Source organism: Grampus griseus (assembly GCF_964374135.1).
Source record: "Grampus griseus genome assembly, chromosome: 1".
NCBI classification, from domain to species: Eukaryota; Metazoa; Chordata; class Mammalia; order Artiodactyla; family Delphinidae; genus Grampus; species Grampus griseus.
In genome coordinates this window covers 72,522,364-72,547,405 of record NC_139017.1, presented here as the reverse complement: position 1 = coordinate 72,547,405, position 25,042 = coordinate 72,522,364, and the positions used below count along the sequence as shown (strand labels likewise).

The 25,042-nt window shown below is 43.4% G+C and overlaps 2 protein-coding genes across 2 annotated transcripts in view; one reads left to right on the top strand and one right to left on the bottom strand.

Moving 5' to 3' along the window:
* IL6R (interleukin 6 receptor) overlaps positions 1-352 on the top strand; it is a 55,339-nt gene extending 54,987 nt beyond the window's left edge. The window contains exon 10 of the mRNA XM_082648414.1: positions 44-352. Coding sequence (XP_082504540.1) covers positions 44-143 — 100 coding nt within the window. The 3' untranslated portion in view covers positions 144-352. The remainder of the gene's footprint in view (positions 1-43) is intronic.
* Positions 353-3,637: 3,285 nt separating this feature from the next.
* SHE (Src homology 2 domain containing E) lies at positions 3,638-24,762 on the bottom strand (the record flags this gene model as incomplete). Its single annotated transcript, XM_082677030.1, has 6 exons — positions 3,638-7,899; positions 9,317-9,436; positions 9,884-10,040; positions 12,340-12,642; positions 21,340-21,466; positions 24,157-24,762. 6 exons carry the CDS (start codon positions 24,760-24,762, stop codon positions 7,713-7,715), a joined length of 1,500 nt encoding a protein of 499 aa, XP_082533156.1. The 3' UTR covers positions 3,638-7,712.
* Between the last annotated feature and the right edge of the window lie 280 nt (positions 24,763-25,042).

Here is a 25,042-nt window from a genome sequence, read left to right as displayed (position 1 = left end):
TTCCCTGGTAGCTCAGTGGTTAAGAATCCGCCTGCCAATGCAGGGGACACGGGTTTGAGCCCTGGTCCGGGAAGATTCCACATGCCGCAGAGCAACTAAGCCCGTGTGCCACAACTACTGAGCCCACGTGCCACAACTACTGAGCCTGCGCTCTAGAGCCCACGAGCCACAACTACTGAGCCCACGTGCCACAACTACTGAGCCTGCGCTCTAGAGCCCGCGAGACGCAACTACTGAGCCCACGTGCCACAACTACTGAGCCTGCGCTCTAGAGCCTGCGAGCCACAACTGCTGAGCCCACATGCCAAAACTACTGAAGCCTGCGTGCCTAGAGCTCGTGCTCCGCAACGAGAGAAGCCACCGCAATGAGAAGGCTGCCCACCGCAGCGAAGAGTAGCCCCAGCTCACCGCAACTAGAAAAAGCCCGCACGCAGCAACAAAGATGCAATATAGCCAAAAATAAATAAATAAAATTTTAAAAAATGCTTAAAAAAGTACTCTATTGCTAAAAAGTGCTAACCAGTGTCTGAGCCTTCAGTGAGTTGTACATAATCTTTGCTGGTGGAGGGTCTTGGCTCATTGTTGATGGTGCTGACTGATCAGGTGGTGGCTACTGAAGGTCGGGATAGTGGTGGCAATTTCTTAAAATAAGACAACAATGAAGTTTGCTGCATGCATTGACTCTTCCTATCATGAATGATATCTCTGTAGCCTGCAATGCTGTTTGATAGCATTTTACCCACAATAGACCTTCTTTCAAAACTGGAGTCAATCCTCTCAAACCCTGCTGTTGGTTTATCAACTAAGTTTATGTAATAGTCCAAATCCTCTGTTGTCATTTCAACAACTGTCACAGTTTCTTCACCAGGAGTAGAAGAAACATCTACCTCTCTGCTCATCCATAAGAAGCATCTCCTCATCCATTAAAGTTTTTTCATGAGATTATAGCAATTCAGTCATATATTCAGGCTCCACTTCCAATTCTAGTTCTCTTGCTATTTCCACCACACCTGCAGTTACTTCCTCCACTGAAGTCTTGAGCCCTTCCAAGTCATCTGTGAGGGTTCCAATCAACTTCTCCCAAACACCTGTTAATGTTGATATTTTGATCTCTTCCCATGAACCACAAATGTTCTTAATGGCAACCAGAATGGCAAATCCTTTCCAGAAGGTTTTCAATTTCCTTTGTCCAGATCCATCAGAGGAATCACTATCTACAACAGCTAGAGCCTTATGAAATATATTTCTTAAAGACTAAGACTTGAAAGTTGAAATTACTCCTTGATCCATGGGCTGCAGAGTGGATGTTGTGCTAGCAGGCATGAAAACAACATTAATCTCGTACATCTCCATCAGAGCTCTTGGGTGACCAGGTTCATCGTCAATGAGCAGTAATATCTTGAAAGGAATCTTTTCTCCTGAGCAGTAGGTCTCAACAGTGGGCTTTGTCAACAGATGTGCCGTCATCCAGGCTTTGTTGGGCCATTGATAGAGCACAGGTGCAGTTGATTTAGCATAATTCTTAAGGGTCCTAGGGTTTTTGGAATGGTAAATGAGCATCAGCTTCAAGTCACCAGGTGCATTAGCCCCTAACAAGAGTCAGCCTGTCCTTTGAAGCTCTGAAGCCAGGCATTGACTTCTCCTCTCTAGCTATGGAAGTCCTAGATGGCATCTTCTTCCAACAGAAGGCTGTTTTGTCTACACTGAAAATCTGTTTAGTGTAGCCACCTTCATTAACGATCTTAGCTAGATCTTCTGGATAACTTGCTGTAGCTTGTACATCAGCACTCGCTGCTTCGCCTTGTACTTCGATGTTAAACCTCATGAAGCAACCTCTGCTAGCTTCAAATTTTTCTTCTGCAACTTCTTCACATCTCTCAGCCTTCATAGAACTGAAGAGAGTTAGGGCCTTGCTCTGGATTAGACTTTGGCTTATGGGAATGTTGTGGCTGGTTTGACCTTCTATCCAGACCACTCAGACTTTCTCCATGTCAGCAATAGGGCTGTTTTACTTTCTTATCATTTGTGTGTTCACTGGAGTAGCACTTTTAATTTCCTTCCAGACCTTTTCCTTTTCATTCACAGCTTGGCTAACTGGCACAAGAGGTCTAGCTTTCGGCCTGTCTCGGCTTAAGGCGTTGCCTTCCTCACTAAGCTTAATCATTTCTAGCTTTTGACTTAAAGTGAGAGACTCTTCCTTTCACTTGAACACTTAGAGGTCATTGTAGGGTTACCAATAGGCCTAATTTCAATATTACTGTGTCTCAGGGAATTGGGATGCCCGAGCAGGGGATGGGGGAAATGGCTAGTCAGTGGAGCAGTTAGTACACACACAACATTTATTAAGCCCATCATCTTATATGGGCGTGGTTCATGGTGCCCCAAAACAATTACAAGAGTAACATCAAACACTACTGATCACAGATAACCACCACAAATATAATAATAAACAAGTTTGAAATACTATGAGAATTACCAAAATGTGACACAGAGACAGGAGGCGAGAGGATGTTGTTGGAAAAATGACACCAATAGACTTGCTCGATGCAAGGTTGCCATAAACCTTCAACTTCTAAAAATCGCAGTATCTGTGACGCGCATTAAAGTGCAATAATACGAGGTATGCCTGTCTAGGTACACCAATTAAGAGCCACTCCAGAATTAGACCTGGGCTGCAATCTGGGCTACTACTTACTATGCGATTGACCCAGTGTCTTTATCTGAAAAATGAGGCCACCTGGTTCACTGAGTTGTGGAGGATTAAAGCAAGATAATGTAGCATGAAAAGCATTTGTTTAGGAGTGCACCTGGAGTGTAGCCAAGAGTCTATTCTCATTACTTACATCTTGGCCTTTCACAGGGTCAAAATTCCAATACTCAGCAAACCCTGGCCTCTTGTAAATGTGTTCAACCTGAATTCTGAAAGTAATTACTCAATTGCTGTGGTGATGTTGGGGAGGTATTTCTCAATGCAAACTTCCCTTTCGGTTAACACAGATGGGAAAACACAATAAGCACCCAATGTACCACTGGGTGGCAGTTTATATAAATGTTCAATGGAAATTAAGACTTTGATAGTGAAAGACTCAACACTATAGCCTTCTTCTAGAGACTCAAATGAATCTATTTGTGCGTTTCTAAACAGTTGCTTCCAGTGGTGGTTCTCAGTCCTGGCTGGGTATCAAAATCACCTGGTAGAAGTTTAAAAAACTTAAGATTCATCACAGATTGCAGCATCACATCCCATGGATGGGCTGGGGGCATCTGTATAAATAACAAACAAGGGTAAAAACAAAAGCAAAGCCACAAATCTGATGCCTAGTCAGGGACAAGGACAAATGTAACAACCGCCTACTCAGGAAGAAGACGGCCGTGGAGAGGAAGAGGAGAGCTTCAGTGTGGTCCTGTTTTATTTGGGACGGAAAACATAATAGGAGGGCTCTAAAGGTGAACTCAGAAAAAAAATTAAGGTCACGTCTGCTGGTTATGTTCAATTGCGGTTTGTTTATACATTTCATCAACGGTGATTGCAAATGAAACTTTTGACCCTCTCTGCTATAGCAGAAAAGTGTTTTTTATGAAGGGAGGTGATTCTCAAAACTAATTGACTCAAGCAGAAACACTGGTTTTCCTGGAATAATGTTTATTTAAAGTTACATTTCAGAGTAAACCAATCTTCAGGCGGGCATGCAGCTTATATTGGCTACTGCAGTACATCCAGAAATTTTTATAAAATCTTTCTGATATAATATAAATTACTAAAGCACTACCGATAGGCACCAGTATTACATACAATCTTCAGATATTTTCAGAAGTTAAAACTATGTATTAGTTGATACTTAAAATGTTAAGGCCCCCTGACAAAATAACTGAATGGGTAAGAACTTGACAAAATGAGATGCCTGTCTCAATGATCTGTTGCCAGCATATTCATTAAAATTTCAGATTCTAAACGACATGATCCAGCCATAGTCCAGAGGCCTCGTGACGATGGTTGTATTAGGTTGCAAATCACCCTTTCCGCAGGAAAGGGCAGATTTCAAGATGGCAACTGCTGTGTCATCATTTTCTTGCTAAGGACTGTATCAGAAATCCTTCAGAAAACCCTGCCCTAAATGCGCTTTGTTTTCCCACTGCAGTTTTCTTTCTCTCCATTAGATGGCAGTAACACACCACCGTTTTCTTTCTATAGGGTCAGAAATTAAGGAGAATAAATTAAGGTTCACTGCAGGCCAAGTTTCTCTAAGTCCAAGTTAATGGGGGTACAAAAATTGGAGACAACAATAAAGAAGAGTGATTCTAAAGAGATCATAAGGCCAAAATAGTGCTGGTTACAGAAAATAAGAAAGAGACAACGAATGAATGAGACGTGAGAAAGGTATCAAATAAATTCTGCTAAATATTAAAAGGATGAGGAGAGAAGGGAAATGAAATATACCCCTAGACTGAAGGAAAAATGAGCCATTAACCTTTGACTAAAAAAGGACATTTTAATAGAATAGAAACGCTACTCTCATTTAAAAAGCAACTTGAAGAATGTCTCAGATGCTCAGTCGTTCTTCTGAATTAAGTATTAAGATTTATTCACTAACAGTGGCCATTAACAGACTAATGACATAGTCAAATGACCCAATTAATAACTTAGGATTATTTTCCTACCTATCTCAAAATCTTCTGGCTGTCCCTACGGATCATCTGCCCACCTCCCCGTCCTCTGGCAGAGGCCGATAAATGAGTAACAATTCCGCCAAGCATGGAGACTTTGAACAGATAAGAATAAAGGCTCTTTTTATATATGATTCTTAAGAAAGTACTTTGGATAACTAAAAAGGACACTTCCATCCTCAGAACAGAACAGGCATATCAGCATTTACCTTTCTGTACATATATTACCATTTCTCCATTATTTTATTCCTACTTATTTAAATACACCAACTCCAGTGGTTGAAATCCATCCTGATAGAAACAGCTATGGTAGCAAAATAAATAGAAGTGTCCCTTTACTCTCCGTTCTTATAGGCCTGAAATGAGCCAATGAAATAAACTCATAACCTGGAACAGAGCATTTTTTTAAAAGGAGGTGTGATAAAGGGGAAGGAACAGCGGTAGGAAGCTCCATGGATGCTAAAGTTCAAGGCAAATGAGTACAAATTTGCTAGAAGACATTATTCTCTCCAGAAAGAATCAGAAAATATTCTGGGAGACTGAATGAATTCCAAAGAATTACGACTACAGGAAAATACTTGTATCAAGACAAAAATGACAAAAAGCACAAGCATTCAGAGCTCAGAGAGGAGACATGTCAAGAGGGCTTCAGATCAGCTGGCCCTGGAGGCTTAACAAGGAAGCCATTAGGGAAACCCTGCTGGGCCTAATTGTTTTTAGAACATATGGTACTTTGTGCCACCACCCAGCTGTGAATTCCCTGGCTTTTGTCAGCTTGTGTCACAACCTGAAGAAAAGAGTAGCTTACCCCCCTTCTACGAATTTACTATATTTCTTCTTATTATAACCTCCTGTACAATTGTGAAGGAACTGGACCATATATAAACTCCACATCTCCACTTTTAATTATATAAAGAAAACAGCATGACTGTCACAGAAAAACAATATAGAGGAAGCACAATACTGAGCCTATGATAGAAGCTCAATAAATACTTAATGTATCAGGTCTGCTTTCAAAATGTTATTTCATTATTACATTCATCACAGTTGCTGGGTATGGGCCAAAAATCATTTAGTGCACAAAGAAAAAGTTTACAAAGCTTTCAGCATTTATTAAAATTAGGGTGACTGCTGTATTTCCTTTGTAGAATACGTTTAAGTAAAAAATAAGGTTTCATTTCTAGAATGTTGAACTGAAAATAAGTTTAACAGAATGAATTATTTGTATATGGAAGATAATAAATATTTGTTTAATGGAACTGGAACTACAAATGCTAAAAATTAAAAAAAAAATCTCGTACTAAAGATATAGTACGTAAACCAATACATTAAAAAATTCTATCAGTACTTAAAAAACAGAACGTTCTTGATTAATAAAATCTTTGACATCCAGTGAGGAAAAGTTCCTTTCAAAGTTTTAAAAACAAAGATCACACGACTCTTTGGCTACAATCTTAACTGAATAAAGAAGCGAATATTTACTAATCTCTAAATCATAATAGTAAAATGATAACTAATAACTAGAAGGATATGTTTTCCTAAAAATTAACCGAATCAACATTTCTTTTGTGTATTTAACATTAGTTACAAAAGTTAACTTTTCATTGATGACAGTCAGCACATTTGCATCTGGACCAGTTTCAAGAACCAAATTACAAACCCCAGAATACAGAAACATCTGCTCAGTTGTAATTATAGAGCCACTCACTGTAGCCTTCTCACAGTATGCCATTCCCACAGTTTTTTTTTTCACAGTAAGTACATTGGCGATACAAGTTCACAATAAATCATAATGGTACTATGAATATTATTTTAATATCTTTAAGCAGTAGTAGATAGAGAAAATGCCAGTCTTTTAAAATATTTTTATACGGTGCCAACCGGTCTGCTTTGTACAGCATGAGAGAAACTTTGCAGGTTTTAGAGACCCAGTTCACACAATCATCCTAGAGTTTATGTGTGTGTGTATATATATATATATATATATATATATGTGCTGCGTGACTTGTGGGATCTTAGTTCCCCAACCAGGGATTGAACCCCGGGCCCTGGGCAGTGAGATGTGGAGTTCTAACCACTGGACCGCCAGGGAACTCCCTATATATATATATTTTTAAGTTACTCTAAAATACAAAGTGAATCCAATTTTAGGGATAAAAATTAAAAATGGCTCCAATAACTAAAATGAGCAAAGGTGAAACAAAATATATCAGAAGTTCTGTATAATTATTCAATAAGAAAAGAGCTGTTGAGCTTTGTAAATTTTCAGATTTGTTAAAAATCAGAAATGAAATCTTTGTTGTGTATTTTATTCTGTAATTCAGAATAATGGTAATGCTGCCAATGCTTAATTATGTTGGTGATTCTTAAATCAGAGGCATCTTCCTTCTTATTTATGCTTATATTACTGATTTGCTGAAAAAGTCCACAGAAATTGAGAAAACACAAACTTTCTTAATAATCCTTTTGCCAGACCCTACAGTTGTGTATTTTTATGGACTCCGGAGCTGAACTAGGACCCTCCAGAGAGAAATATAGCTTTCTCCAAAGTGCCCACTATTTACTTATTTTCCACTGTTTGTGCTTTTCCCCCAAGAAGGGGTCCCGTATTACATGCTCTTTGGGTCCACATGATCATTTTTTGTTGTCTTATGTAAAAGCCAAGTGCATTTTTGTTGGTTTGTTTGGAGACCAGGTATTCCACGGAACAACTAGCACATTTTTGGAGAATCTTAATATTTTTGGACTCCTGACTTACCTTTCCTGAGGGTCACGCCCCGAATAGAGCACCCTACTCCAGGACTGGAGGCAACTGGTAAATTATGGTTTCTCATTGTAGAACTACTTAGCAAGGAGAAAAGGGACAGGTCAGTAACCAAGTGTCATGGAATGGATTCAAGGCCGAAGACTTTTGGACTCCTAAATGAAGCGTCCCGCTTCCTCCAAAATATCATGGTGCAGTCCAGCCTTGTCCCCTGAGATACTGGTTGGGTGCTGATGCCCTCCTAGGTGTGAGAGGCCCCGCTGGGGCTTTTGGTGGCTGAACCTTAGTGCAGCTTGCTGTGCACCGGGTACAGCAAGGTCATATGTTCTGCCCCCTTGAAAGGCAGCTTCTCGTTGGAGTAATAGTGTACCACTTCCGGGATGCTGTCAAAGACAGCACTCGTCTGATTCAGGGTGTACTTGTTGTCTTTGGTCTGAGCCACTATGATGTGGACACATCCTTGACTAGTCCTGGAACAAAACCAAAATTGAGGAGAAGACATGAATGAGTGAGCAGAGGGATCCCTCCCCACTGAAAACAATCTCAGCCAGATCCACAGGCGAACAGGTTCCCATCCATTCCTGGAACTGTGATATTCAAACAGAAATGCAGTCAGCACTCCAGTGAAGCTCTCAGAAGCTTCACAGCCCTCAGCTAAATGTGTCGCATCCCTTGGGTTGTTTATCCTTCATACACACAAGTCATCAGGCACTGGACCAAAAGGAAAAAAAAATGGCCAGTCCCTCCTGGCCCCCAAATTGCCAAACTAGTGCTTAAACCCATGTATGAGACCACGAAGGTGAGGTTTAAACTCACCCTCTTTGTCATGGCTAAAAGGACATGTGTAAGGTTTCCTCCCCAAAGAACACATTAAGAATAATAATAATAATAAAACTGTTTCCTTCCTCCCCCCACGGCCAACCCAATCTGGAAAGACTGTTCCTGGTTGTGTATAATGACAGCTGGCACCGAAGGCTCAAAGATCTAATCCACGAGCACCAGTCTCAGGAACACAGCAAAGCTATTCCTGGTATTGTGTATCTGGTGGCCTATCCCGTTTTCTGAGCCATGCTGCTCCCCCCGACAACCTCTTATCCCCTCCAGTCTGATTGTTTCAGCTGCAGGGGCTCAGCTTCCTCAGGAAGGAAATGCTGTTAGGGCTCTTGACAATGATCCTCCAATATAGCACCACTGAACTCGCAAGAGCAAGGAGAATTTCCATGACACCAGCTCCACCAGGCCTACCAGGCCAAAATGAATGTTCTGTGTACAACTGGGCAGGGGAGTCATTGCAAGGCAGTGTTTCCTTTTTCATCAAAAGAAACTAGTACCAAAATTGCAGCTGGCATTTTGACAATCAAGGGATCGGATTTATTAAAGTCCCAAACACTAGGGAATAAAAGAACCACTGAACTATCCTGTTAGAAATTATTTTTTTTATCAAGAATTATTTATCTGCTGAGAGGACCTACTTTAGATCACGTAATGTAAGGCAGAAAGTGATCAATGTACAACAGTAATAAAATAGGACTCTCTTTATCATAAGAGGTATTGGGACATTTACCCAATACCAATTCGGTATTCTTTTTTTGTTTTTGGCCAAGCCATGCGGCTTGCAGGAACTTAGTTCCTCAACCAGGGATTGAACCTGGGGCCACACGTCAGTGAAAGTGCTGAGTCCTAACCACTGGACCGCCAGGGAATTCCCCCAATTTTGCATTCTAATCAGAGCATGTCTTACTCTGTTGTCCAAGCAAATGTATCTTATTTTCTGACAGTACATACCCCTGTGAACCACCTTCAAAGTATAGCTTTTTTGCCTGGTCATCTACCCATGATAGGAAAGTCTCCTCTCCTGCATCTGGACAGGGAGGCTACGATACTCACTTTAGTGCAATGGAGTACCTACTGGTCCCTGACTCGCTGTTTCGAACCAGGTACCCAGCTTCTTTGCAGGGTTGTAGTCGACTCTCAGCCTCAGCACGGGTGATGGCACCATGATACCAGCTGAAAAATGGGGCAGGGGGAGAAATCACGAGCATCAAGATACCAGTCCAGACAGGGCATCATTCCATAAAGCATTATTTGAAATGAACTTCGAGTGAAAGCTCAAGAGCTGGACTAGATCCTGCTTCCCATTCAAAATAGACAAAATGAGATGTGGGTAATCCTGGATCACAAAACCTATCAATCACCTAAGAGGGAGTTAACAGGGCTAGTGTCATTTTAAAAGTTTTCACTCTATGCGGAGGAATGGAATTTGAGATCAGGTTCTGGGGATGCAGTGCATTCTCTACTCTGCACACATGCACTGGGCTTTGAAAATGGGTTTTCACTAATAAGTCCCACCCAGACAAGTATTCAGCACCAAAAAGAATCATGTAAAATGGTCCAGTGTGCCCCGACCAAGTTCCTGGTCATTGTGTGTTACACGTATCTGTGGAGGAGACTCACGGCTGCTTCTCCAGTGGCAGGGCTGGGTCCACTCTTTCCCCCTCACTGTGGTCAGAGAGGGTTGGCTTCAAGATCTTCTGGGTCCAACTCTTCTGTCGGTGGTGTTGCCTCACTGTCTCCTCCTTGACGGAAGGTCGCTCAGAGCCTTCAAACTGAACTGGAAGGAAGGCTCCATTTAACATCAGAGGCCACTGAGGTGACCCATGTAAACTTCAAAGAAAAGACCTTGTCTGCCTCATCTTAGGAAAGAAGCTTTTCCCCCTCTTTAATTTGAGCTAAAATACATTGCAAGGGACTTCCCTGGTGATGCAGTGGCTAAGAATCCGCCTGCCGATGCAGGGGACACAGGTTGGAGCCCTGGTCCGGGAAGATCCCACATGCCATGGAGCAACTAAGCCCTCGTGCCACAACTACTTAGCCTGCGCTCTAGAGCCTGTGAGCCACAACTACTGAGCCCTCGTGCCACAACTACTGGAGTCCACACTCCTAGAGCCCGTGCTCTGCAACAAGAGAAGTCATTGCGATGAGAAACCGGCGCACTGCCATGAAGAGTAGCCCCAGCTCACCACAACTAGAGGAAGTCCGCGTGTAACAACGGAGACCCAACGCAACCAAAAATAAATAAATAAAATAAATTAATAAAAAAAAATACTGCAAAAGGCCCTGGGATAGCTGAGCTCCTGCTGTCTTTGATGTCTGATCATACTGTTAGCATCCACATGCAGCCACTTTTTCTGCAAGATATTTATTAATGTGGAACAGTTTTAGATTATGAGAGGAAACCACTTTAGTATATTTCAGCATGCTCTTTTTTTTTTTTTAAAGATTTTTTCAATGTGGACCATTTTTAAAGTCTTTATTGAATTTTTTATAATATTGCTTCTGTTTTATGTTTTGTTTCTTCTTGGCCATGAGGCATGTAGGAGCTTAGCTCCCCGATCAGGGATCGAACCCGTACCCCCTGCACTGGAAGGAAAGTCTTAACCTCTGGACCACCAGGGAAGTTCCTTCAGCATGCACTTATAAAAAACTCTTCGTTTTGGTATATTTAGAATAAAAGACTAAACAGAGTTACAGGTAATCACTCCCTGCAAGAGTGCATATCATTTTTTGACACCAAATGAAGTTTTCACTATGAAATAATAAAGAGAAAAATCAACTCAGAAAAAAACTACTAATAGTGCCTTAAAGATGCTATGACATCTAGGTTGGATAGAAGATAAAGAGATAAAATGAGCAGCATCTAGCACTGTAGCAGGTGCCCAGCAGAGATTTGTGGAAAACAATTCTAAAATAAGACAAAAACTGATTTGGGGGTGGGGGAGGGAAGCATTGGGAGTTTGGGATTAGCAGATACAAACTATTATATATAGGATAAACAATAAGGTCTTACTGTATAGCACAGGGAACTATATTCAATATCCTGTGATAAACCATAATGGAAAAGAATATGAAAAAGAATATATATATGTATAACTGAATCACTTTGCTGTACAGCAGAAATTAACACAACATTGTAAATCAACTATACTTCAATAAAATTATATAAAAAATTAAAGCACACAAAGAGAAAACCTGACTCAAATGTTTGCTATCAAACAAACTACCTTTTCTATTCACCCTTTACGTTGACTATACTTTTTGTTTGTTTGGCTGTGTGGCTTAAGGATCTTACTTAGTTCCCTGACTAGGGATCGAACCCGTGCCCCCTGCAGTGGAAACACAGCATCTTAACCACTGGACCGCCAGGGAATTCCCTACACTGACTACACTTTTAATCAAAAACATAGCTTTACTGCTAGAGGGAAAAGATAGCCCTAACTTTTAAAATCAAAGGCAAAAGAAATTCGGTGGCCAGGGAGAAGCAGGAGGGAGAATTACCTTTAATAACTATTGACAATCTACTTATCAACTTCCTCTTAAGTTATTAAAAAAAGTTCATACTTGAAGAATTGATTCCTTTAGGAGGATTTTTGACAGGAAAAAAAAAGCTAGCTTCCTCCAGCTTTCCAACCACCTCTCCTCTAATCCATTTGATCCACTACTGGCATCTTATAAACAGGGATTTTAACAGGTTTGAAGAGTAGCACCAAGTAAGAGTTAGAAAAAGCTGCTCTCAATTTGATAGCTTTGGTGGTGATTAGATAAGGTTTTTCAATAGTGACTTAAGGCATTTCCAAAATAGTCGCATACTGCCAAGATAAAGGAAAATAAAGATACCCAGAAGGATACAGGATACATGCAACATTAAGGGCTCGTCTTCAGTCCTGGTCTTCCAACCATAGCCAAATTCTCGTTTCCCCATATCAGATTTCTTGGGAAAAGAGGCGTGCAGTTGAGGAACATAAAGAAAAGAGCCTTGGCTGCAAAGCCCCGGCTGCGGCTGGCGGGGTTTTCCATCAGGGAAGCAGAAAGCAGGAGGGAGCGGGGGGCGCGGGCGCGGACCCAGCCCTCACCCGACAGCGCCCGCACGATCTGCTCCTTCTTCCACTCCCAGGGCTGCTCGTACTCAGCCGCGGGCCTCTCGTCGTCCTGGGGCAGCCGCGCCTTCCGCTCCGGCCCCTCGGCGCGCGGGCCGCCTTCAGCCGCCGGCTCGTAGGGCGTGTCGTACAGCTGCGGCGGCTTTCCTAGCAGCTCCTTGGAGCTCCGTCTCTTGGCCAGCGCCTCGGGCTTCGTGCCGTTCTCCCCTGGCTCACAGGGGCTGTCGAGCAGCTGAAGAGCCTTCACCAGAGGGTCTTTGGAACCTCGTCGTCTGATTTCTGAAAAACACACACCATTCACAATACTGTTGAAGAAAAGGTGTCACGGAAGCCCGGTGATGAACCCAGTTACCACTGCACCCCCAACCGACAGGTCTGTCTGGTTGAAGGTGGCCTAGAACGCCTGGATTGTTCCTTACTGGGCTGATGGCTGCCCAGCTGGGGGAAGGGCCCTACGACTTCTTCCCGCCAGTTGCCTGAGCCAGATAATAGGATCAAGCCAGATAATAGGATCGAGTCCAACGATTAGGGGATCACAACTGAAGACAGGCCTGCCTCTGGGGCCGCGCGCGTGCAGTTTGGAGAAGTGGCCTCAAGGCAACCTGCTCCACAACTCCCGGTCCCCCTGTCTCCTCTTGAGTGTGGTTCACCTTCAAAGCGTTTACATCTTGTTAGGAAGCTGTGATCAAAGTATGTTCATAAAAATTGAGTGTTTACTATATTCAAGCACTGGGCCATCACGTACACTGAGGTAAGATCTTTATGTGCGTCAGACAGAGTTCTTGACTTCTAGGCGGTTTCGACGTTGTGACATATTCACAAATAATACTTAACGGGCTAACAACGACAGAATAAATAAAAGTAAAAGGAGTTGGGGGAAAAACAACAAAAATAATATCTCAAGAGTTAACATTTAGCCATAGTGTACTATGCATTATGCATTTTTCTAAGTGCACTGTAATTTTCACAACCGCCCTATGAGATAGGTTCTATTAGTTCCCTATATAACAGAAGAGAAGACTGAAGCACAAAGAGTTTAAGGAAATTGCCCAAACCAGTAAGTGCAAAGCCTGGATTCAAAAGCAGGAAGTTGGGCTCTAGAAGCCATACTCTTAGCCACCACACTTGGACTGACTCCAAGTGGAAGAGAAATGGAAGATGCATTGACTTTGATAGAGAAGGTCATTTCCAGTGGAGGAAGCTGCATGAGTGAAGATATGGAGGTGGGAACCAGAAAGGGCTTGTTCCCATCAGGGGGAATCGAGAGAGAAGTTCAAAGGACAGAGGCCAAGAGAGGAGAGGGGTAGCGGGAGAAGAAGCTGGAAAAGTAGGCAGGACAGGCACCAAAGTGCAGAAGTTTTAAAAGCCAGAATTAAAAAGTTTATATTGTGGAGAACCATTGCTAGTTTTTAAACAGGTAATAATAATTATATTTGTGATTTGCTGGAAGATAACTCCAACACAGTGTACAGGATAGAATAAAGGTATGGTCTGAACGGAGGCACAGAAATGGATGCAAAAAACCGGATGCAAATCAACCAACCACCAGCTAACCAGCCGGCCAGCCACAGTGGGAAGGAAGCAGCAGCGTCTGGGGACTGACCAGCTTGGGGCCCAGAGGCCTTGGCAGGTAGAGTCAGCGATGACTAGAGTCTCTGACAACCAGAGCTGGTGATATAGGCCGACAGAAGCATCATGCTGTGGTTCCTCTAAATGCCCATGAGGAAGCCTTCAATCCGTCCACCCGGTCACAATGAAGGAGGACTTTTCTAACACAAACACCTCACCTCATCACTTAACACCCAATAAGTTCTCAAATGTCCACTTACAAAGTGCAAACTGCTCAGCATGGCATGGGACACCTTCTGTGGTCACATCACTGCTTCCCTCTCCAATTTCTTCTCTCAATACCACCCTATCCCTGAACCCCTTAAAATCCAATTCTTTGTTCCAACCAAATGGAACTTCTGAAGTTCCCTGCACACTGCACTGTCTTATACCCACCAGTGTTCTGGTGATCTGCCAATCCTTTGGAGTCTAGCCTAGCATCTCCTCCTCCTTCCTGCCTACCTTCTCCTCCAGTGCCCCATGTCCCCCAGGTGCCACCGCTTTGCCAACCCACTCTCACCTTACATCTCTCTCAGTGTATGGATTTATTTGTTGATGTGTCTGTATTTCCAATTTGGTGGAGACTGCCAGGCCAGGGACCCCCATGTCTTGTTTGACTTTGTAGGAAACAGTTGTGCTAAATAATGGTTGGATGGATGGATGGGAGGAGAGAGGGAGGGGAAGGAGCTCTAGAACTTCTCCAGGCAGGTGACAGACAGTATGGACCTGGAGCTTGGCAGAGAGATGAAGGTCAGAGGTACATGTCAAGGAGTTACTCACAAATGGATCATTGTTGGCATTGTGAGAATGAAAGCCATCGCCAGAGAAAAGGAGGCTGATTGAAAAGGAAAGAGGATCAAAGGCAAAATCTGGGACTTCTTCAGTTAAGGGTGGTTGGAAGAAGAGATGCCACCAAAGAAGACTGAGAGGGAATGGTCAGGTAAGGAGGAAGAGGATCAGGAGACTTACAGTGCCACAGAAATGAAGGAAAGTGAGACTTTCTCCAGGCAACTGAAAATGGGCATGGTGACACTCCATAGAGAAGGATCACTGACTCCATAAGACTTCTACAACAAGGAAAGGATACATTCTAGGGAAAAGTTATTAAAATCAGGACACTAAAGTCAAAGGGGCAGAATTTATTTGTAGGATGAGGTTCTAATTCTGCTGGATAGGGCCCCTTACTGCAGCTGGCTCCAATCCTATAAAACTGCAGTTCCAGTGCATTAGAATCACCTGGGGGAGCTTTAACAAATACTCATGGCTGGGTCCCATCACCACAGGTCCTGACTGAATTGAGCTGGGGTAGAGCCTGGGAGTCAGAGTTGCAAAAGCTCCCCCAGGTGATTCTAATAAGAAGCTAAGCCCGAGAAGCACTCCCACAACACCTGGGTCCCCACAGTCCCCATCCCAGTTCCTCCTGCCCTCCAGAGCTAATCTTATCATTGCTAGCCCCAGCCCAAGGAAAAGGGTCCTCCTACTATCAAAAACTTCCACATCCGAATGTGAGAGTTAGAAGGACTATTCCCCATCCCCAGGCCAGGAAGGTGCCTGGGGTTATTTGAGGTCTCCTGCATCTCTGGTTCAAGCCTCTTGACTTTCAATCGACAGTCTTTTTTCTTCATGGCTTATTCTAGATGGAGTTATGGAAAACAAGAAACAAAAAACTCACTCTGCTCTTGGTTCAATTAAGATAAGCCTGGAATTTATGAAAAAGAACTTTTCTACAGAACTAGGAAAGAGGAAAGAGAAAACACAAAGGAGTTCAAAGGACTAATTCAGAATTTTAAAGTTTCTGATCAAAACCTAAGTTTACCCTCAGACTGGCATAGGCTGGGGAAACCTTTCCTAAGGTCCTTGCTTCAATTCTGTCCCAGTCGAACAAAATAGAAAAAGGCTTGGCTCCAACCTTAAGATAGAAGGAGTCCTGCTCACAGGAAATTTCAATGAGTTTGTGTTAGAATGATGTACAGTGATTAGAATCTTGAGTTCTTATTACACATGTATTTGGGTTTTTGCTTTTGAGATGAGGCAGCACTTGTATTCCTTCTATTTCATTTTATTAATTTTTTTTTTTGGCTGCACTGCGTGGCATATGGGATCCTCGCTCCCCAACCAGGGATTGAACCCGTGCCCCCTGCAGTGGAAGTGCAGATTCTTAACCACTGGACCACCAGGGAAGTCCCAAATATATGATTGTTTCTTTTCTTTATTTTTGGCCACACCACGTGTCTTGTGGGATTTTAGGTGCCCGGACCAGGAATCGAACCCAGGCCCTCCGCAGTGAGGGCGCGGAGCCCTAACCACTGGACCGCCAGGGAATTCAGTATTCCTTCTATTTTAGATAGTCACTGCACACTTAGAGCTCTGGGAAAAACACTGGAAAGTCTACAGCTGAGAATGTTCCTTCCCAGGATGATCCTGGGATTGGGCAAAATCTGCAGAGTATGATCATCTTTTTAAACAATGTTCAATTACGGGGAAAAATAGGGCTTGAGCGCAGGGCCTATCTGCCCCTTCAAGGGGAGTAACCTTCCAGTCCCTTCCAGCACCTGGCTGCCCCCAACCTGAGGCGCCATAGAAACAGAAACAATTGCGGGGGCTGCAAGCCGACCCTTCCTGCAGGGAGAATAGCCCCTGACGTGCAGAGCTGGCTCCGAGAGGAAACGAGCCTGAGAAGGAGGAAATGGCTAGAGGAAGCTACGCCCTGGCTCTGCCGATAGAGGCCATTTACCACGGCAGACAACAGAATACAGCCAACGGGCTGCAGATAAACACCCATCTCACCAAGGGCTGAACTGAGGCCTGACCTGCACCAGTTCGTATCTGCAACTGGTTGCCGTGAAACATAATACTGGCCGAAAATTTTCCCTTCTCAATTCCCAGCTCTCACTGTACCTAAGTATGCCATCTATATTTTAAAACATCAGCAGAAGACTAAGACTTTCTCTTGCTAAATTAATTCTAGTTAGCAATTAATATTCCCCTATACTTGTTCAGAATTCTCTTTGAAAATGGAATTCTCTCTCCAGAGTGTCTAAATAATTGTGATATTTTTCACATATGCATGTACCAGGCGTGTTACACCTGCAGCTCAGTGGGGCCTCATCATAATGCAGCAAGAGATGTGTTGGCCCATTTTCACAGGTGAAAAGACTGAGGCTGTGTAGTAGTCAGCAGGGGAGCCATTCACTACTAGCTCCAGAGCCCATGCCTTCTCTATCATATCTTACTTTATGCCTCAAAGATTTCATGTAGAATGCTAGTTACAATTTCTGTAATGTACATTTTCCCTTAATCCATTCCATGTATTCAAAACATCAAACTTAGAGTCTCATAAGGCTCTATGTTTCTCTTAGAATCAGCAATAGGGATCTTTTACCAATGTTTAAATTTTGATTTAAAATTAATATTCTCCTGTCGAACAAATCTAAATATCTGAACAAAAGCAGATATAATTCAGAAGTCCTGAAACTTAAGTTTAACAAGCAAAATATAGACAAAGTAAATAAATCAAAAAGTCTTCTGTTTCTATTTTTTCCATCATGGATAATTTTTTAAATGGAGACTGAAAAAATGAGGTTCTCCTTTAGACTTGACTATCTACACCAACCAATAAAACCATTTGGAGGCAACAATAAAAATTTAAAAACAATCTGTGACTGGAGCTTGGTAACTAAAACCAAAGGGTGTTGGATGACCTGGTATCCCCCCTCTCCAGCTGCATAACTTGGACATGTTATTGAATCTTTCTGAACCTTGGTTTCCTCATCTGTAAAACAGAGCCTTCTAACACCCACTACACAGGCTGGTAGGATTTAGTGGGGTAATGTGGCAACTTGGCACCTAGTAGACGCTCGACTTGTGTGATACCAGCTGCAGAAGGAATTATCATGCTGAATGCTGGCTCATCTTAGGGAACTTCTAAAGATCCTCCCAATGCTAACGTTTTAATCTGGTGGCGAAAACTTATCATGCTAAATTAAGTAGAATGTTTCTGCTAATTATTTAGCTAAAATGTTCCTGCAAATCTAACAGAACAACAACAGGTTTAAACTAATATTGCCTTGTACTGACTATCATATCTTTATTAACAATCCTTTGGAGAAATCTAAGTGAGCATTTATTCATAAATTTAAAAATCCTTAGCTTTTAAAAGTTAAGAGCAAAGTTTTGGGCAGGGGGGAATCCAGGGAGCCTGGGTCGCCTAAGCCTTGGCCATAGGAAAGTAATAAATGCCTCAATTTCTGTTCCTTCCTCTGTTCCCTGAGGCAGACGGTGATTCTTATTCTCCTCTTCATGGCTAAGTGCTAAGTGACATATTTTCCGCTCTGTTAGGTCTGTTTGCCCCTTGGGTTGTGAGGTCCATAAGGACATGGGTCCTGTACATCTTGTTGCCTGGATGCCCAGAGCCCAGCACAGGGCCGGGTGCATGGTAAAGAAATGCCTAGGAAATATCTGATGGTTGTTACAAAATACCATCATGAACAGTGTTCTATACATCCAAGATATTGTTGAAATCAGGCATGTTACTTCCACTTCAGAGGTATTAAAAAGCCAGTACTGGAAATTCCCTGGTGGTCCAGTGGTTAGGATGCCATGCTCTCACTGCTGAGGGCCCGGGTTCAATCCCTGGTCGGGGAACTAAGATCCCACAAGCTGCGTGGCATGGCCAAAAAACAAAACAAAACAAAACAACACACCCAAAAAGGCAGTACAGAAGTTGGGTGCTCCACAGTTAAATCATATTCTTCAGAACCCTCTCTATCTCCTGCTGAAATAAACAAAATCCCTAACATTTCTCAAGAAATGTGAGACATTTCTGAGCTTGGACTTGACAACCAAGCCCACAGGGAGCAAACTGGACAGAAAAAAGTAAAAGGTTTAAAAAAAAAAAAAACCCACCCAGCAGCAAATCTTTTATTCCCAGCTTCCGATAAACCCACTTCCTGTTATTCTGTCCAGCTGTGTAACCTATGCGTAGAATAAGAGGTATATTCTCTTATACCTTTGTGATATATATTTTTTATATATATAAAGCACATAAATATATATCACAAAGCACAAAGAAGGTACTTTGTGATATATATTTTAAATGAAGGACTTTTTAAATTCACCAATATTTTTTAAAAGAGCAAAGGAAAAAAAGCTAGTAATTCTTAAATGTTAGTAATTTAAATTTTTAAGAAATTTGAATTTATCCTCCAATTGAATACATTAGTTTTGTATTACTAAGTAAATTTATTCAGATAAACTGTTTAAAACAGAGCCTGGAACTTAATAAATGTTCAAATATTAAATGCTAGCTACTACTATTATTACATTTATTTCGTATTGGACACTTTGACTTTTTTAATTTTTAAATTTTATTTATTTATTTTTTGGGGAAAAGCAACAAGTTACATACCAACTTTTGACTTTTAAATACAACTTTCCTTGTGAGTCTGAGTGGAAAGGTGCCTTGCTTATATGTCAAGTTTAAACTTTTTCATACATCATTTCACAGGTCCTGAGGCAGCTTGGTGTAGAAAGCAGACCACCCAGTCTGGAGTGGGAAGATCTGGGTTCCAATTCCTGCTCTGTCTCTTGAAGAGTCTTATGAACATAGGAGAGTCAGAATCTCTTTGATCTTATTTTCTACCCTGTAACAAGGGGGTAGTATGAGGGTCCCCTAGTTTCAGGGTTTTGTGGTGGTTATATGGGGGGAGAAAAAGACATTCACTTTTAAAAAGCAAAGCACTTTCCCTATTATCAGTGTGGCTCCACAAAAACAAAAAACAAAAAACCTGAGATAATATAGATAAACTACTTACTCCAATTGAAGAGAAAGAGAGGAATGAAAACCAAAGGACAAAGAAAGGTGAATCAAAACAAAACATTAATTTTTTGCTTTTTTAGAAAATCTTTTCCCTCAGTTTTATGTAAAAGAAAATCTTTCCTCCTATTCCTTTCAAGCCTCTGATATTTTTTAAAATTCTGACTAAGTTCATTTTCACTTCCTTTCATTCACAGATTTCATTAGAGGTCACAGTCCAGTGACCTTCAGGGTCACAGCCTGGTCAGGGTACACCCTTCCCAAATGTGATGCCTTATCTCTGTAAGCAGAGAGCAGGAAACAGAGCAGTGCTTTCCTGCTGCAGCTCAGTCTCACTCTGAAGCCTGTCTTGACCCTTCCAGGGTGCTGCAGTTACCCTCATGCTCAACTCTTCTGAGACTATGCTTATGGAGCCTGAGCTTACAGCTTTTCCATCTGTTTTTAAACAGAAGAGACAAAGTCTTTAATGTGTGACCAATTATTCCTTTCCCAGGCGTGAAACCCACGATGTTCAAACAAGGCTCCCTTGAGTCAGCACTTAGAAACTGCATTTTTTCATTACAGATTAAAGAATGTTTTAAGGAAAATTAGGTGAATAGATAACTTACTCTAAAATTGCACAAATAAATCTAAATAATTAGTTTTTAAAGTATTGTTTACACCAACTTAAGAGAATTATGAATAAAAGGGAAAAGTGTGACACAAAAAATGACAGTGATTGCTCAACTCACAAGTTGGAATTATTCCAACTTGAAAAGTCACAAGAGTAGTCAACTTTGGTTTTAGGAGGTTTGCCTTGAGTGGTTTGGCTCATGTCAGTGATTCATACTCATTCCTTAGTAATTAAATTTTTTTCCTCCAATATCGTAAAGCTTGTTGAGAAATCAATCTTCTACTATAAAACAGAGGATCACATCATGTCTGCAACTTTTTTTTTTTTTTTGCGGTACGCAGGCCTCTCACTGTTGTGGCCTCTCCCGTTGCAGAGCATAGGCTCCGGACGCGCAGGCTCAGCGGCCATGGCTCACAGGCCTAGCCGTTCCGCGGCATGTGGGATCTTCCCAGACCGGGGCACGAACCCGTGTCCCCTGCATCGGCAGGCGGACTCTCAACCACTGCGCCACCAGGGAAGCCCTCTGCAACTTTTAACAACTTAAAGTACTTTAAGTATGTGTTAGTCCCTTGGTACAGATTTATGACTCCCATTATGGATGTCAAAGCTTTGTAAGTGGCCAAAAAGTGTATTTAAATAATCTTAAAACTGAAGATCACATTCTGAGCAGATCTGCAAATTCACAAGTGTCATTTTGCATAGAATTAGAAAAACTTTAAAGACTCCCACAAATTCTAAAACTGAAGGACAGAAAACCATTAGGGATGTTAACCAGATATTTTGACTTTAGTTTTGAGTCTAATTTCTGTTTCTTCCACTCAGCAGGATCTGGTATAGTCCCTTCTCCCCTCTTCCCAAAATACACACTGGTGATTATTTTTACTACGTTCTGAGTGAGTGTGAGATTTCAGTCTGTATAAAGCAGCTCCTGGTTACAAACCTGTTATCATTTGCTGTGCATCATAGGGTTCCATGTATCCATCATTCTCCCCTACTCTTTCTGCATCCCTTTGGCCTTTCGTCCGTTTAGCATCATAAGGGTCAGCGTAGTCTTCTAAAATGATGACCTGTAAAAGAACCAGACAGGGGAGTTGCTAAGGACTGTCATATACCAGAGTGACAATGGTATCAAAAAGACTGCTAAAAAACCTGCAGACCCAAAAAGAGGTCAAAATTTCCAACCAGTTCTGAAGAGCTTTTGCACTTGATTACACTATTATCCACCCAGTTGGACAAACATCTGGTTTATTTTGGTAGTATAATTGATTGGCAACAATCCATCTAAATTCTCCTGCTTATCCCCAAGGCTCTTTTCACCTCCCTCTCTCTCCCCAAGCAATAAGGCATTTGCTGGTTAAAGTGTAGCAGGGATGGATGGCAGAAGGTGGAAGATGTCTATGGCTTTAGAGCACAAAAAAATGAACTGGTCTACTACATTTTCCATGATTTTGTTTTTTTTAATGTCAACCAGTTGAGCAATATAGTCATGGTTAAGTCAGCCCATCACCCACTGATACTGAACACCCACCAGCACTGGCTAGGCACTGAGAGGGAATAAAATAAGACCAAGACTTACTTTTTGTCCTCAAGGAATTTGTAACAGCTCTAAAGAGGCAGGCTTCATAATAAGCCTAAGAAATAGGTCAGAGCTGAAGAGTATTGTGGGAGTTCTAGGTTCAATAATTTATAGGCAGACTGATTCTCATAGACTACGATCAGATAGAGTTTTGATCCGTATTTGCTACAGAAAGCATCCATCCTTCCAAAAATAGAAAAGTGCCTGGGAAGGTGGTGTGAGTGCAATAGTTCTGTTCTGCAGCAGCTGGGTGACAATGTGGGCGCTTAGGGAGCCTGAGCTTGACAGGTGCTTCTCAGGGAGGAAGAGTTTTATGGGGAAAAAAGATATATTCATTTTTAAAGCACAGCACTTTCCCTATTGTCAACGTGGCTCCACAAATAAACAGCTAGGATAGTATAGATAAACTACTTATTCCAGTTAAAGAGAGAGAGAGGAATAAAAACCAAAGGTGAATCAAAATTAAGGGAGGAAGCCCCAGGCCTTGGTACAATCTCTGATTACATACTCCAAAGAGTTCACAGAGAAGCACCACTGGAGCTGGCAGAAGAATCCAGCTAAACAGGGAGAAGTGAGGAGGAGGGGACAGCCTGGATGAGAGTCCTCTTCCTGGGAGGAGATGGCCTAAGAAACTTTAGACATCTAGAAGCGACGACCAATAACCGGGCAATCACTGCAGAGGACTGTGATTACCATTCACTCCCTAACTCCATTCTTCTTGCCTGAACATGTGTACTGCATCCCCAAGGTACAGCGAGGAACACGAAGCATGATACTCAGTGCTTGGCTGCAAGGTGCTTATGATCTAGTTAAACACATGGAGAGACCACTGACTAATGTCTGGATGAGCTGATCAGCTTTCCATGGCTCTCCTGGCAGTGTCTGGCAGGGGGGTAGGTACGCTGTAAATACTTGTGGACAGAATAAGTGGAGGAATGAATAGAAGTGCCAATGCAGACACACGTGGTATGTGCTACCACTCCTGACTCCATCCGGGTGGGCCACATGTTTGAAGACTGGGCAAGAGAAAATTAAAGTTCTCATGACAGGGAAGTGATCGGCTGGGCTGGAGTCTGAAAGCTGGGTGTAAGCTCTTCTCTCTCTCCTTCACACGGAACAGCAGACTTAAAAACAAACGAACGGGGACTCCCCTGGTGGTCCAGGGGTAAAGATTCCACCTTACAATGCAGGGGACAGGGTTTCGATCACTGGTCGGGGAACTAAGATCCCACGTGCGGGGCTACTGAGCTCTCACGCCTCAAACTACAGAGCCCACGTGCTCTAGAGCCTGCGCACCACAGCTAGAGAAGAGAAAACCTCCTGCACGCCACAACTAGAGAGAAGCCTGAGCACTGCAACTAAGACCCGACGCAGCCAAAAAAAAAAAGAAACAAACAAAACCCCAACTCATCTCTGTAAGAATGAGTGGGTCTCTTCACATGTTCACACTCCTTTTCTTAACTGTCTCACATTGGACAGCACCCAGAAAACCTCCAGTGTGTAAGAAGCAGGAAACACCTTCTGTCCTGATCTGTAATTTCCCTTCAGGGCATTTCCTTGTCCTATTCTGTAGCCTCCGCAGTCCTTAGAGCCCTGTGCCCCTTATCCTATATGGCTCCTGCACAGTGAATGTTCATGGGATGAATGAAAGAGGGCTGTAATCTCGTGCTGCTAGTGAAGGTCTGAGAAACCCTTTACTGGGTTGAAGTGCAAAGAACGATGGCGCTTCCAAAAAGCAGAGAAGGGGGGGCAGCTGAAATCAGTACTTAAAACAGTTTAGAGGTTACCATTCCTTAAGCTCAAGAAGGATAAAATTTACACACAAATCTAGCTTTGCAATTCCCCTGGATTTCTAAATTAAAATAAACCACATCTACAAGGGGATCACATTTAACAAAGCACCCAACTGTCTCATTCACTTATTCTTCTAAACTGATAAAATTAAATGGGAAGTACATTTCTGCCAAGTTCCCCAACGCCAGAATGAGAATTTTTCAAGATTAAAAAAAACCAAAATCTATTTTAAATGGTCACTTAGGAGTCAAATGTTAGAGGGGGTAAATACATCCTCACCTTCTCTGAGGTATAAAGAACCCTAGAGTTTAGCGGGTTCACGATGCTCCCTTCCCACTGCTCCGCTTCAGTAGGGGAGAGGTGGTCCAAGGGAGGTTGTATTCTTACCGTGTCTTGCTGCTTAATAATCTTGCCCTTGTCCAGTTCGGGTCCCAGGGAGGAAGGCGAAGAGGACGCGGAGGAAGAGCTGCTGTTGCTACTGCTGCTGCTACTACTGCTGCTGGGGTAGTTGCTCTTCCCATTCTTCTCCTGAGTATCCACCTTGATGAGCCTGTTGATGTAGGTGCTGCAGCCTGAGCTCTTGGCCGCGCCCCGGTGGGGCTCCTCCTCGGTGGCCCGGGAGTTCTTGCGGCCCTTGCCCGCGGCGGCCTGAATCAGACCCTGCAGGCTGTCTCGGGACAGTCGGCTATCCTTGGGGGGGCCGACCCCGGCCCGGCTGCTCCCCAGCTCGGCCGCCGAGTTCTTTCGGCCCTTGCCCGGGGCGGGCCCCGCGCCGCCCGCCTCCGAGTTCTTGCGCAATTTGCCGCCTCCCCCGCCGCCGGGCTTGGCCCGCTCCGACACTGTCTTCAGGTTCAGGGGGAACTCCTTGAACCACTTGGCCGCCATGAGGGGGGCCCGGCCGGCGCGGCTCAGGAGCGTCGTGGCCGCGGAGCAGGCGAACGAGGAGGCCCAGCTTAGACACGGAGAAGCGCCAGGGGCCGGGGGCCACTGCATTCCCCGGGGCTGGGGCGCTAGAGGCCGCGGCGAGGCCCCGCGACGGCTGCTCCGCTCGTCCCGGGCCGGCCGTCGCCTACACCCCGCAGGGTGGGGCCCCTATGGCCCGGGGAGGGGTGTTCGGGGCGCCGAGCGGGCGGGCGCGAGCCGCCGCTCCGGACACGGACGGCGACAGGCACGACGCACCGGGGCCCCGCCCGAGCTCGTCTTCAGCGCCTGCACGGCCGGGGGCTACGCGGGTCTCCGGGGGCGGCGGGCGCCGGGGGCTTCCCCTGCGTTT